This window comes from Acipenser ruthenus, chromosome 3, assembly GCF_902713425.1.
Source record: "Acipenser ruthenus chromosome 3, fAciRut3.2 maternal haplotype, whole genome shotgun sequence".
Taxonomy (NCBI): domain Eukaryota; kingdom Metazoa; phylum Chordata; class Actinopteri; order Acipenseriformes; family Acipenseridae; genus Acipenser; species Acipenser ruthenus.
Window position 1 is genome coordinate 7110676 of NC_081191.1, and position 15500 is coordinate 7126175.

At 37.5% G+C, this 15500-nt stretch overlaps 1 protein-coding gene across 4 annotated transcripts in view; it reads left to right on the forward strand.

Annotated features, from left to right (window-relative positions):
* Positions 1-15500, forward strand: part of LOC117435539 (oxysterol-binding protein-related protein 3-like) — a 64583-nt gene that overhangs the window by 28316 nt on the left and 20767 nt on the right. For 2 of the 4 annotated variants that reach the window (XM_059011405.1, XM_059011411.1), the window contains exons 4-12: positions 945-998; positions 1598-1711; positions 2220-2387; positions 3874-4000; positions 4603-4706; positions 4999-5091; positions 5245-5404; positions 7028-7158; positions 13093-13200. In XM_059011405.1, the coding sequence (XP_058867388.1) occupies positions 945-998; positions 1598-1711; positions 2220-2387; positions 3874-4000; positions 4603-4706; positions 4999-5091; positions 5245-5404; positions 7028-7158; positions 13093-13200 (1059 nt within the window). The remainder of the gene's footprint in view (positions 1-944; positions 999-1597; positions 1712-2219; positions 2388-3873; positions 4001-4602; positions 4707-4998; positions 5092-5244; positions 5405-7027; positions 7159-13092; positions 13201-15500) is intronic. The other 2 variants (XM_059011430.1, XM_034058816.3) reach the window with 1 other exon arrangement.

Genomic DNA, 15500 nt, shown 5'->3' on the forward strand with positions numbered 1-15500 from the left:
GTGTTGTTGGTATTATTGTTAATGCCTGATAAAAAGGATTGGCTTTTTGCCTCATTTCCACATTGTCTCCCTCAATGTGTTTCCTTAAACAGATTTTAACAATGTATTGCAGTTCTGACAAAATACACAAGACCTGAATAGACTTCACAATATACCACAAAGCCCTCCAACGTTTCTCATAACCCACTCCTAGGGTTACTATAGACATGACACTTAGTTGTGTATTTAAAATACATTATACAAGCTGATGAAATTGTACAAAAGAGTGCTGCAGTATCATTAAGTTCTCCTGTTCTGGAACTGTTCACTAACATCTAGACGTATCATATTGGTGGTCTCCAATGCTGCTGGGCTAATGGAAGCTGTACTGGGTTTTCATGTTCTAAATGCTGCAGTGCTGATAATGACTTCAGAAGTACTCTCAAGGCCATTAATAAAGCATTGTGCACGGGAGCCTGTGTAACACAGATATGCTTCCCCTCTTTTCTTCTGAAATAGTCAGTGAGAGAATGATGGAGAACCCCTGGCATGATATTAAAAAGGTAAGAAGGGAACTATAAATGGTGTAACATATGGCTTTAAACACAGCAGAACGTAGCATTGACACAGGGACACACTCCAAGATTGAACCTTTAAAACAAATGAAGCTCTTTGATAGATGCTTATTAGGCACTGTGTTTTAAATTGTCCTGTGCAAAGCAGGCGGGTTAATGAGCATGAGAGAAGCATTATCCCAGTGGAGGGTGAAGAATCAGAAACCTATCTGAATCCCAGATGACTCATCAGACTTTCCAGGTGCTAATTGTAGCACCTGTTTCAGCCCACGTCCCTCAGCAAAGGTCACTGGAATTAAAAATAGATGAAATTATACAAAATAAGGCACTTATTTTGACTCCTCTAAATGCAGTGTTTTCCATTTCATTGGTTTCTTTTTTTTTCTGCAGAGATATTTCTTTTTAGAAAAAGGCATCCTGAAGTATGCCAAATCTGAAGCCGACGTAAGTACAGGCAATTTATGGATATTCACTTTTTAATCTGGGCTGTTCACACTTTTCTTATTTATTATTATTTTGTTTGTTTAGAAACACCACTGTTATGTTAGAAGTAGTGCAGGGGTATCCCCATGGGTTGTAGTAATGCTAACTAAAATGCTTGTTCTGTAGATCCATTGTAAGTAGACGTTGAAGGTTGATCCCTGTTTTGTGTAAAGTATTGCATCTTCAGTATCTAAAGGATGAAAAGGATGTTCAGTGCTTACATACCCCTCCCCACTCGTCCTGCGCTGGGGTCCCTGGGGTTCATGTCATCTCACTGTCCTTATAGCAGGTACCAAATGACAAAACAAACAATTGCTGTGAAAGACGTTAGTTTTGTCTTTTTCTGCAGTGTTATCATTGAAATGATCAAACGCAGTTATCCTAGTGTTTTGGTTTGTGTTGAATAATATTGTAAGTGAAACCATTGCGATAGTCCTCCACAGTTTGGCTGCTTCAACTCTGCAAACAGACTGCATCAACAAGCTCTACGATAACAGCAACCTTGCTCTGTTTTTTATTTGTTTGTTTGCTCCACCACCCCACCCCTCCACCCTCCGCAGATTGAAAAGGGAAAGTTACATGGTTGCATTGATGTCGGCCTGTCAGTCATGGCCATAAAAGAAAAGGCTAAGTGCATAGATTTGGATGCAGAGGAGCATATATACCACCTTAAGGTAATGAGCATTACTGATTCTAAAACGGATGTCTGTTCTATAAAGTGGATGAAGGAAATTTTGTTGAAATTGCTCGTTACCCTTTAACTAACATTAAGTGTTAAGCTGTTCAATTACCAAGCGCTCCTGGTATTCATCTCTTCATTCTTTCCATAAGTGCAGGGAATATACTGATGTACTGGCAGTCTTCAGATCCTCTTGCAAACATATTGGGTTGAATGCTTTTAGGAAATGGAAAGTAATGTTCAGTAATGTATATTAAAGCTGGACATTGTAAGTTTTACAGTTTCTGCATCATTTTTTTGTTTATTCTTTTTTTGGTGTAAGAGTATGGATGCACACATATACTCCAATGTAATGTGTAGTGTTTATGGTGTATTCTTTTTAGATAGATAAATACAGAAAAAATCTAACTCCTCAAATACAGTACAGATAAATGGTAAAGCAGCTGTAGCATTTTGTTATGTGTGTCATGTGTACACATTCTGACTATGTGTACTATATTTAGGTAAAATCCCAGGCGCTTTTTGATGAATGGGTATCCAAACTTCGCCATCACAGACTGTACCGGCAGAATGAAATCACAATGTTTCCCGTTGACAAAAACAACCACTTCTTTCCACATTTCCCCACTGATGTTTCTCCTAATGCATCCAATTCCTCTTCCTTGAGAAAGGTAACTAAATAAATGTATTTATTTATCGAGTATAGACAGGGAATGCATTTGGTTAATGTATCTGAATCATAGTTTGTGACTGCTGTGCCTACTTCATCGTACTAGCCTGTCTTCTAAAGGTACTGTGTTGTACACTAACGCCACTTACACACACAAGTGTCGCTACTGAGCTGCCTCAGAGATGTTATAAAAATGATTTTAAATACCCATTCACACAGCACGAAATTGCGCAACCTATGCCGGTATAATACCGTGCTAACCCTTTCACACAGCCAAAGGGATCATGTGAGCACAACTTTCAAACCGGTCAGTCAACAGATTGTTTTCATAGCAAATTACAGCACCACGCACCATCCCTTCTATTTGTGAATTCACCTCCTTGTCAGCCCGTAAAGTTAACAATTTCTTAACTCATTCCAGACTCCAATTACTACCTCGTTCTTGATCAGCCATTGCATTTGAAAAAAATGAAAGTGTGTAACACCAACAACAAATACACACGTCCAGTATAGGCAATTCACACAGACCACAATACCGCATCACTGCCAGTTCTGAGCCATCATAACTCGTCTGTGTGAAAGGGTTATAAGACTTCTTACTGCTTTAGGGATCTGAGAATTTGAGATTTTTTTTTGTAATATTCTGTAAAAACAATAACGTACCCCTGAATCAAAATATATTTATGTGTGGTACCAAACCATTTATTCAGCTCCAAAGTCATTGCTTACAAGATACATGTGTTTCAGTTCATAGGCTTAAATATTAAGCCTATATCTTCCACTGTTGGCAAATTTGAACTTTTTTTGCACAGTTGAAAATTGGTCCCACTGACCTTCGTACAGGTGTATTGCTATTCTGTATTTGGTCTGTCCTTTACATGACTAATGTAAATTGTTACACAAATTGCATCCCCGAGATGTATTTCACTGCAAGGCAATCTTTGATAGGAAAGAGGAGTGATAGTAGGACCTGGGTTGGTTGCTTCTTTATCCTGGACTGTGCAAATTATGGCTTCATCTTGTGAGTTAGTGGTGGAAATCACTGAAACATGTCCACTTACTAATCTAAAGCAATGTAAACACATTATAGTTATGGCAGGCATTTCTATTTTTCTGTCTAACCCTTTCATATCTGTGAGTAATTGTGTTCATCGTTTTTTGTTAATTTAGTTATGGCTATTCCTTCTGTCATGAATTCCCAGATACAAAAAGACAATAGGTAATAATAGAGATGAAAAGGGGCCTCACAAAAGCAGGGTCAGGTGTCCCCTTGTTAAATAGAGATTTCTTTTTGAAGTACACTAGATCAGGTGCACAGTCTGGGTAATTATACATGATGTGTGTTACAAAGGATGGGCAGGTACATGTCTCATGAGCAGACTCTCAATTAGAGTGCTGTGAAAAAACAGATATATATATATATATATAAAAAAGAAAAAAGGTAATTGTAATTTTGAATGATCTAATTTTATTTTGTACTTTAACAGAGAGCCACTCTTACCAAACAAGTCTCACTCCACACTGGAGGCAACTTCCCATTAACCTTCAACAGCAGCCAGGCTAAAGTGTCAGCTTGGTTACAGTCCTCTGAAGATATGGACAGGTGCTCCACAGGTAATAGTAGATACAGGCTCTGTCTGAGCTGGCACCAGGTGTTCCATCTGCCCCTCTTGGATGGGTGAATACACATGTTTATACACATGGCTTCAGATGGCATAGCAGAAATAGGGAGGCAACAAAAACCGTAACCCTGAACTGTTTTCCTGAGAGAGGTTATATAATTTGTGACTGAGTGTGCCCGCCACCCCCCCCCCCCCCCCCCCCCCCCCCCCCCCGGAGCCATATCATAAATCTACAAAATAAATGTGTAGAAAACAAGAAACAAATTGTAATATATAAATGTATCCTATAGACTTAAGCTTCCCAACAACAGCAGTATTATTCTGTCCCTGAGGAACCAAATCTAAGATTAAGACACACGGTTTGTATATGACTACATGTGTGTGTGATCTGTATGTCGTACTCGATTTGCCGTAACAATCCTTTTTTTATAAAATGATCGAAAAGAGAGAAATATTCCTCATAATAGAAAAATGACTGTTCAGTTTACAGTAATCAAAGTGTTATATTTTTTGTGTATTGTGTTCTTCATATTTCTTAACTGATTGCAACTTACTATGCTGGAGTTGAAGCCTTGTTTTCGTTTCCCATTGCAGAGCTTACCTTGTGTCAGTCCCATTTATTGGAGCTGAGCCACCTGTTGCAGAGCATGGAAGTTCTGCACAGAACATACTCTGCACCAGCTATCAGTGTCCTTCAGGTATAATACAAACCCACTTAGCCACTTTATAAAATCCGATATTCAACTTGGATTTCCATCATTCATTGCTTGATTGTCTGACCTGGCATGCTATCAACCAACAGGTATTATTAACCTTTAATTTGGTTCTAAAGTATGTTATGCCCTCGTTTTTAATTGAGATAAGTACATTAGGCTCATTCACTCATACTCAACACATAGAACAATAGGGGTTTCTAGTGAGTTCTGTCTGTTGCTAGGATACCACCTAGTAGAATGACCCGTTTCTACAAAACAATATATATTTTTTCAGGCTTCTTCCTTTGAAAGCCCCAAAAAGGAAAAAAGAACTCAGAGACGGTGGCGTGCCAAGGGTTATGGCAAAGATTCTAAAACAACATTACAGGTAAAATTAACAAACTGAAACCAAAACCAAAGAAAAAAAAGCTTGGTAGCAACCTTTTTTGACTTTCTTGTTAAATACATCTCAAATGAAATGGATGGTGCTGCTCTGAATTGAATGTTTTGACTTCACACTGGTATGTCTTTCTTGTCCAAGGTCCCCAGCTGCACGTCATCTGATTCGATAAGGCTGCATGCTTCCAATCCCAATCTGTCTACTGTAGATCTACCTAATGACAAATGCTGTTCCGAAAACACAGACTCCCCTTCAGATGCTTCCAAGCTTCAGGAGGAATTCTATCATGTGGCTAACAACTGTAAGAAGCTACACGTTCATGCTGCATTATTTAAGGGTCTCGTCCAGTTTGATTTTGGAAATGGTACAACAGGAATGAACCACTTTGTTACATTTGGGTCCCCTACCTTTGGCCTAAAATGCACACTTATCCTAGATGTTCTTGTTGAGTGAAAAAACTCGATTTAAATTTAGATTCTTGGAAGCCCAGGAGTTGAACAGACAACGGCACACAGTGGGTAGAGTCCGAGCACACGCTTTTATTAAAGTGTTTAACAGACTTACGCAGCAATGAGGAGAGTCCCAGGGACAGGCCCTCAGATCCAGCATGTAGAATCTCTGCGGCAAAAGGCATCTCAAACAAAGACTGTGAAACTTATATACTCAACTGCTTATCACAAAGGAGGGCTGGGGCATCACCCTGACAGTATACTTTCAATATCATATAACAGTGTTCTTTTAGTGAGTTTCATAAGCTTAATTATGTCAGTACCAGGATCCAGAACACTGCATCAGGTTATGTCTAGCATTCCTTTTCAAAGACATAGTGACACCTGAACCCCCCCGAGCCACATCCCCTTTTCTACAGATATTAATTCCTTTAAATGTATAAAATGTGTCGGTCTCTTTAGCTATACAATTGATCCCTTTAGATGCATATATCAACCCCAGCATTTTGACCTAATATAACTGGCTTGACAGGCGGAGTGGTTTATATTTGGTAGACAATATATTCTATTGTTCTCTGGGTGAAGTTATATTAGGCAAATTGTATTGTCTTATTGTCTTATAATAAATTTGCTCAGTGCAGCCGCTAAAGTACTTGTGTACAATATAATCACCTGAAATGGATCACGTTGCCTATAGCTGAATTTAAATTCAACACAAACACAGTAATTCCTTTTAAAAGCCCTCTCTTTGTAGACATATGACCCTGTGTAGGTTTTTCAGATATCTGTATCTCTCCTGTCAATTTGAGAATAGTGCCTTTTCCTCTGTGGAATTCATTGTGATATGCCAGAAACATATCGCTTCATCTTTTACTGGCTCATATTTGTAATGAAGATTGATTGTTTGATGCAGGCATTGAAGTGGAATAATCTTCTATGAAGCATGTACTAATTTGACTTGTTCCATATAGATTTTAATAAGTACTCTATTTAGTTTGTTCAGCATGCTTTCACGTTGTAAAGTATTTTAGAAATTTATAGCATTTACATGATGTTGAGTAACCAAACCTCATTTCAAGTGCAGATGAAGATGAAAGAATTAATATGGAAAAATCTAGGGTTCTGTTATAATAGAACTGTATTTTTGCTCTGGTGATGTCTTGGGATTTGTGTTCATCTTTTGTATGAGCTGTGTCCATTTGTTATTTTGTTTCAAGTCGCTTGTGATTGCTGGATAGTGTTAAAATGTAATTTTTTTAAAACTTGGGTACTTCATTAATCATACTGTAATTACACTACCAAGATTTCTGACTTGTACCAGTCATGTGATGGGGCATTTTCTATATTGGGATTCATTTTTTTCCAAATGTTCAAATGTACAAGTAGTTTCTGAAACTATTCAAAGTCAGTCTGTAAACATCTATTTGTAAGATTTTCAGATTCTAACCAAAAACTTTTTTTTTTTTTTTTTGCAGTGCATTCCACCTTAAAATCAGCCTTCAGTATAATAACCACCGAGCGAGGAAAGCTCAAGCAGACGTTGGATTGTGAAGCGGGCCAGCCACCATCCGCACAGATGATTGGTTTGAAGAATGCCCTGGCATCTGTAAGTTCATATTATTTTTTTTACTAAAGTTGTTGATAATATAGTGTTTTGGATTTTCATATATGGCATCTTTCTTGGGTATGCTGCAGAATAATTAGAGGTCTCTTAATTCAGTCAATATTTATATTAAGGTTGGGGAGGGGTGGTCTTGGGCTGTCAGAACAGATGTAGAATCTTAAGTCTCCAAAGGCACATTTAGCATGGCTATGATGAGATGGATGTGAGTGTTATTGTGAGGTAAGCCACCTTGTGATGCAGGTTTTTAACGGACTAATCTTCACTATATGTACTGGTGCTGTATAATGCAAGTAAGAAATGGAAATTCCGAAGCGCTGGCACATTCTGAAGCTATTTGTCACAATGAAGTATTTTATTTTTATTTCATTTTATTTTATTGTATTTTATTTGAAGGCGGTCATTCATTTCAGCCAGTTTATAGTTATTTTGAAGACATCCAGCAGATTGCATATCATTCAGTCTGCAGATCAGTGACTCTCCACACAGATGATGATGATGGTGAATCATGGCTCTAATAAATCAGTGAGATGCAGTATCCACCTCAACAAATCTTGATTTTTCCAGTTAACATTTTCAAGCTCAATGGAGTAGCAGTTTCAGCTGTCAAATTTCTAGTGGATCATAGATTATTTAACAATCTGCTGTAGTATTACTCAATGACAACTACATGTTGTACATTGTATTGTGAAAATGTATAGTATTGATTCAGCTGAGTAAGGTACTGTACAGTTTACTCATTCAGCAGACCAAACTGCAGACGGCCCTTATCAAAGACAACCTCTCTGAAAGCTGGGATTTACCCAAGGGCTGAAATTAAACCCACAGATTGTGGCCTGTAGCAGCAAATGCTTTTCTGAGACCTAAAAGCTGTGTTTCTTGCTCTGAGCGTGTTCCAAAGTGACCCCTTGGGGGAAATGGTTCTGATTCACTGGAGAAACTCGGTTTCACAGATACAGTGATATTTTAACCAGGGAGAAGGAATCTCAAAGCCTGAATGAGCAAAATATCAGAGCTCATTATGTGTCAGGTGCCTCCAAACTTCATCCTGGCAGAATACCGTGGCAGCAACAGTGTTCACCCTTGGGAGTGGCAGCTTTATTCATAGTTTTAAAAAGCTTTTTCTGTGGCTCCCGAGTGGCACATCCAGTAAAGGCACTCCACGTGGAGTGCAGGATGTGCCCTATAGTCTGGACGTCGCAAGTTCGAGTCCAGGCTATTCCTTTGACGACCAAGGATGGGAGCTTCCAGGGTGCGGCGCTCAATTATTATTATTATTATTTTATTATTATTTATTTATTAGCTGACGCCCTTATCCAGGGCGACTTACAATTGTTACAAGATATCACATTATTTTTACATACAATTACCCATTTATACAGTTGGATTTTTTTACTGGAGCAAGCTAGGTAAAGTACCTTGCTCAAGGGTACAGCAGCAGTGTCCCCACCGGGGATTGAACCCACGACCCTCCGGTCAAGAGTCCAGAGCCCTAACCACTACTCCACACTGCTGCCCAATTGGCCGAGCGCTGCCCTGGGGGAGGGAGTGTTGGGTCGGCCATGGTGTCCTCGGCTCACCGCACACCAGCGACCACTGTAGTCTGGCTGGGCACCTGCGGGCTTGCTTGTAAGCTGCCCGAGAGCTGCGTTGTCCTCCAACGCTGTAGCTCTTGGGTGGCTGCATGGTGAGTCCGCAGTGTGAAAAAAAGCGGTCGGCTGACGACACACACTTCGGAGGACAGCGTGTGTTCGTCTTCGCCCTCCAGAGTCAGCGCAGGGGTGGTAGCGATGAGCTGAGCATAATAAAATAATTGGCCATTCCAAATTGGGAGAAAATAATAAAAAAAATAATTGGCAATGACTAAATTAAAAAAAAAAAAAAAAAAAGCTTTTTCTGTAATTCGGAATTCAGTATTCCTCAAATAGATGTTTTTGTTATCTCAAAGTTTAATTTACCTTACAGTATATTGCACCTGGTACGGGGGCTTTTAGACACAGTGTTTTGATGAAAATATCCTTACACTGTCAGGGGTGTGCAAGACGCCCGGAATTACAAGATTTGTGTGAGGGACTACAAGTTTTACCATTATACTTTGCATGTCTGACAAGTATTCATACAAATTAACATTTAAAAAAAAAAAAAAAAAAACTCAAAGCAAAACCTCAAAGCAAAAATATGTACAGAGTGCACAAATACACATATATTCTTTTAATTCACAAACCCTCAGTCACACACAGTAGCAAACATTTAATTTAATGCAACACTATTAAATTGTCTTTGTCGCAGTAGGAGCCAGCTCTAGGAAGAATTACAAAGACCTTTAAACTATTTTATATGTATACGTATTATATATAATTTACTAATTCAGTCGGGTGGTTGGCAATAGGTTTGTAAAGCTATAGATTGACTTAATTATTTTTTATACAACTTTGAAATAACTCCGTAGCATTGCGCTCTTACTAAACTGCTACCTTCTCCGATTAATTCAGGCTCGACTCTCCACCGAGTACCCTCAGTCTCACCTGTTTGACATAACGTGACATTCGGCTTGTGTATCAGAACAAATATCCACCGAATTATACTGTATTACACCTTTCTAAACATCTGATAATCTGAAGATTATTAAGAAAATAACGTTGTCACTCTATGATGAAATATACCCTATGAGTATCTAGGTGGAGGCTGTGTGGTCCAGTGGTTAAAGAAAAGGGCTTATAACCAGGAGGTCCCTGGTTCAAATCCCATCTCAGCCACTGACTCATTGTGTGACCCTGAGCAAGTCACTTAACCTCCTTGTGCTCCGTCTTTCGGGTGAGACGTAATTGTAAGCGACTCTGCAGCTGATGCATAGTTCACACACCCTAGTCTCTGTAAGTCGCCTTGGATAAAGGCGTCTGCTAAATAAACAAATAATAAAGATGTTTTAAAATGTACTCAAATTAATTTTTCTTCAGAAGTGTCTCCATAGGTGTAATTTAATGATCTCGTACCTAAAAGTCTGACGTAGTTTGAATCTTTTTAGTTTAATTATTATTTTTGTTTGTGTCTTGCACAAAAATTAGATGAACTCAGTTTTGTTTGGACTGAATTGTTTTCTTTAATTTCCAGTAGCAAAAATTATTAATCACTAATTGATTGTGTTCCTAAAAGTGATATTCTATTGTGTGTGTTTTGTGGGACGGTGAGGGGGGCAAGATTTCTAAGAACAAGTAGATTTTTCTAGCATTGTTTCCCTTTTTTTTTATTGCACACCCCTGACTATACAGTATTCGATTATAATACATTTTCTTCCCTCATATGTGTTTGTTTGTTTGTTTAAATTTCAATGTGAAGGGTTATTGAGATATACAATACCTTTTGTTCTTTCAAGGAAGTTGTAAGGGGAAGCACACACACATGTTACAAGACCTTGCATTTGTATGTACATTTTTTGTCATTTTATTATGAAATGTTTTAGCTAGCATCCCCATGCTTTGCCCTAGACATCTGGGTTGTTGGGAAGATTATTTGACCCATATGACATTGGGAGGTCTGTCTTCTAGCAATTCCCATTTTTAAAAATCTAATTTAATCATGCACACGGTTTGGTTTACTACTACTAAACTTTTAACCATTCACGAAACATTGAAATCAAACCCATGAGGTATAAGCCTGTGTGGTCCAGTGGTTAAAGAAAAGGGCTTATAACCAGGAGGTCCCCAGTTCAAATCCCACCTCAGCCACTGACTCATTGTGTGACCCTGAGCAAGTCACTTAACCTCCTTGTGCTCCGTCTTTCGGGTGAGACGTAATTGTAAGTGACTCTGCAGCTGATGCATAGTTCACACACCCTAGTCTCTGTAAGTCGTCTTGGATAAAGGCGTCTGCTAAATAAACTACTACTACTACTACTACTACTACTACTACTACTACTACTAATAATAATAATAATAATAATAAGCCACTAAATCAATTCAGTGTTTTTCATCTGCTTTATTACACAAATGGAATGTTAATTTTACTCGGTTTTCCTTGTGTTTGTTGGTCAACACATTACCTCTATTCTTAATCTCAAGAAACAATAGTATTAGATAGATCACTAAAGTAATTGCTTTGAGTAATCTACCTAATACATTCCAAGTGGTGTCCTGAATGATCACAGCAGAGTATTGGTCCGTGCTTTGCATCCCAACCTTTGTTTTCAAGACCAGAATAGCCATCCCATGTTCAAATGTAGCTGGTGTCTGCCTGGATTTAAATATTAATCTGTTTTAAAGATTGTTTGTGTCTTTAAAAGAGCTGTCAATTTAGAAGACCATGCATGGAAATTCCAATGAAATTCATATTAGACAGATTTAAGGAAGGATCTGTTTTAGAATTATATTGCTATAGAATATTAAATTAAACAGAAACATTGGCTTATTGCTAATATTGGGAATTTGGGCACTGAAATGCTGTTACATTCTTTATTGTGGCTGTTGGCTGAACTGTATGCTGTATATTAGTGGGGTAGGTAGGGTGCTACCTGTTGCCATCAACTCCACTTTGGGAATGCTAGGAAATAGCATGACTGACCGCAGATTATTCAATAATATTTAGGCAGTATTGCTGTCCTGCTAATTTAAATGGATTAATCTGAAAAATCTCTACAGTTGGTGAATAGATTCATGCTCTGCATAATTTCAAGTATTAGTTTAAATTTAAAGGTGTACAAATCGTATTGGCGCAGCACAGGGCCTGCTGGTAAATGTTAGTCTTGTATGATGTCGTTCACGGATGAACAGGTCACCTGTGCTTTGTGGTGGCAAAATAACATTAAAATACAGTTTGCTTAATAAATCAGGCAAATTTCTACTGCAAGATCATGCACATAGATTTCTTTTGTAGATATTTATTAGTTGTGTTATTTTTTACACTATAATTATTAATTTTTTGGTCTTTGTTTCATAAGGAACAGTGTCTTACGAAACGGGTATGTTAAATGCAGAATGCAATCATTAAATCTAACCGTTCATGCTGATACAGTGGATAAAGTAAAAAGGTGAAAGAAGTCATTCAGCTTTAAAAGCAGTAAGTTAACACACACAAACACTTCAGAGCGTCAAAGGTCGAGGCCCCAGGTCTTCCTTTTCATTTATTTATTTTTCTCCACAGGCATTGTCTCAAGGCTTGCCAGCAGAAAGTGTTTTTTTTGTTTGTTTGTTTTGTTTTGTTTTCACTGTGTTATGACAGACAGTGATATAAAATATTCACTACATGGTGTACTGAAATTATATTATTTGCTGGTTTGTTTAAATACTATGGTATTTGAGCCATGTATTATAGCATTTAAAAAAAGAAAGAAAGCAATCTGAGATATCCATCGTGGTCCAACTGTGCTAGTTCAAGAGTAGCACTGTATGTACTCATATTTCATATCGACTGTGTAGGAATAATAACAAAAAAAAATGCTTCTATTATTTTCCCTTTGAATTGCTATTTTTAAGTCTTTTTTGTCCTTGTGCTTTCATGCATGTCACAATTGTCACAGTGTTTTGTCACAAGATCCAGATAAAATCCTTACAAATCTGATTATTTGGCAAAGTGCTATGCTTAAAATATTGTACAGTCTCTCCTTTGCCTTCTGATCATTCAGTGTTTAGATTGTAGATAAGTGGTAGAAGGCGGCTGGGTGTATTTATATAATAAAATAAATATAACATTACCATCCTAACTAAGTAACATAGAGACTGCTGGAGAAACGTGTGCTACTTTATCAACACGAGTAAACGTCTAAAAATGACAAACCTGCTTTTATAATAATTTTTTTTTTAAAAAAAATAAAGAATTGTTCTCTTCAAGGTGAAATACACCCATCCCGTTGAACTCTTCGTGGTGATTTCAATTGATTGTATCAACGCTTAATGTAATGTCTTGCTGAACCATTCCTCTTTTCAGACGATAGCCCAAAATACAGAGCTGAGGGGCCGGCTGTGTAGGATTCACGCAGAGTCCAGGATATTGTACTCTGCAGGCAATACAAACACAAGCTGTGGTCCAGTGCAGGTTGGTTCTAGGATCTGGCTTTACTAATTACTGCCGGGTGATTTCACTCCGTCCCACGGTAACTGAAGAGAAGTGGATTCAAAACAGACCTAAAAAAGGGATTTGTCACTGTAAGAAATGTAACTTGTTGGTGTTTTCACAGAAGAGGTTCACTTTTTTCCACCAATCACAACCCATGGTTACCATGGTTGTTTTCTTAGAACACATTGCCATTTAAAGTGAGGTGTTTTCACCTGGGATTCACTTGGTTAAATATCTTAATAAATCTAAAAATGCATGATAAGCATCCACAAAACACTAAATTGCACATGCAGAAAATAAATGTAAAATGGGACTGTGTCATTGTCATTATTATGTCAGATATTGAATCCAAGATAATAGACTGGGAGGGGTGGAACAATATGTGTGATAGAAGTACTATATCCTGTATTAATGATGCACAGAGAACAGTACTCGAGAAACCTCCATCATGGAATCCATGGTTGTCATGTGATATCTTGTTAAAATTAAACTGTGTACAGCTGTGGCTTGTGCCTTTTGTCTGGTTGTTTCATACTTCGTTTTACTGATCTGACCCAAATTGTTTTTCACATGTCATTGGTGGAGGTAGCATGTCAGACATGAATATAATTTCAACTAATTATCTCCCGTTTCATTATTTTGAAATAAACAATTACATAATGTTTATACATACCTGTGTAACCTTAGTTAGGAATACAACACAATGTAAAGTATTGAACAAGTGCATGACAGACCCACAAAAATATAGAAATAATAATAATAATAATAATAATAATAATAATAATAATAATAATAATAATAATAACAGCTGTCTGCATTACCATTAACATGAAATACATCGTTGCTAACCATGAAACCGGCCATCAGCAAACCTGATTTTCCCAAATTTTTGACCCACACGTGCACACGCATCATCCCTTCACGAGTCAATAACACTGCATGTAAACTCCACCATTGAGAGCATTGAAGACAACAAAAACCTGTGCGCTGCAAAGGTTCAGTAGCCCTCTTCCCACCTAATTCATTGTCCTGGAGAAAGCATTTAGCTGAAAAAAAAGCACAAATTGTTACAAAAAGTACACTTGTTACCAGAAACATCATTAATACAAATCACGCATACAACTGCCAATCTGCATCTTATTGTTTGATGCATATCGCCAGCTATGTGGCTTTAATGCCTGTTGGAGCACAAGAACATTGTAACCTACAGAATAACAAAACATTTCAAAAAATTCCAAAAAATGAAAATAAATCCTCTAGTATGCTGTTTATTAAATAGCAACCAAACAATAGATCTATGATTTTATGAAAATGAAAGAAAAGAAAATGTATAAAGAAATACGCATGAAATAAAGCTAAACATAACATATAACCCTAAGTGAGGTTTTGAGGTCACATCAAAATCTAATTCATGGTGACCTATGTTTAGGTTGAGCTAATACTTCTTTAGAACTTTTTGCCCAAATCTGTAACGTTGCTGAGACCAGTTGTTATATTTAGCTTTCTTTGAATATACTAACCCTTTTCGCTGTACTGACATCTAATATTTTTTTTTTTAATTGTCTCAATCCTAAAATTCTAGGTGATGCTAAACTTTTGCCCATAGTTGTATATATTGTAGCGTTACCCAGCAAGTAAATTAGAGTGAGCACTTTCAAAATATACCCCTGTATTTCTAAAGGGTTTAAACGAAATGCTTTGACTGATAACATCTGCTTGTGTTCTCCATCCATGCACACTGTCATTGCTGTGATTTGATCTGCCTGGTATTTATTAATATATTGACAGGAAAGTGAAAGGAGAGATACAAAGTTCTGTAACCCTTAAGTACCATATGACCTGTCTTCCCACTCATTTCCATTTATGTATCTATAGTAACACCACGTTACATGTGAAAAAAAAAAAATCTAAAAAAACTACAGCCGATGCTGTAGAATCAAACCTTAGTAGCTATAGAGGGATGCAGTAGTCTTTTATGAAGAGCTGGCTGGGTTAAGGTTTTAACTTGAAATTCATATTACAGTGAAGCTGTTGATCTGATGATCGCATTGCTGGTTAAGGAAGGGTAACAGCATTAAACACACAATTAATACAAAAAATAAACTTCAATGGAATTAGTAGCGATAGCCTATTGGCATAATTTATACACAGCAGCACATTAACAAATCTCTTTTATGCTAAGAGGGAATCTTCATGGAAACATTCAACGAATTACATTCACAGGGTCCAGTTAGGTAAGTCAAATTGGAACGTCCTGTAAAAGCATTCTAAAAAACACT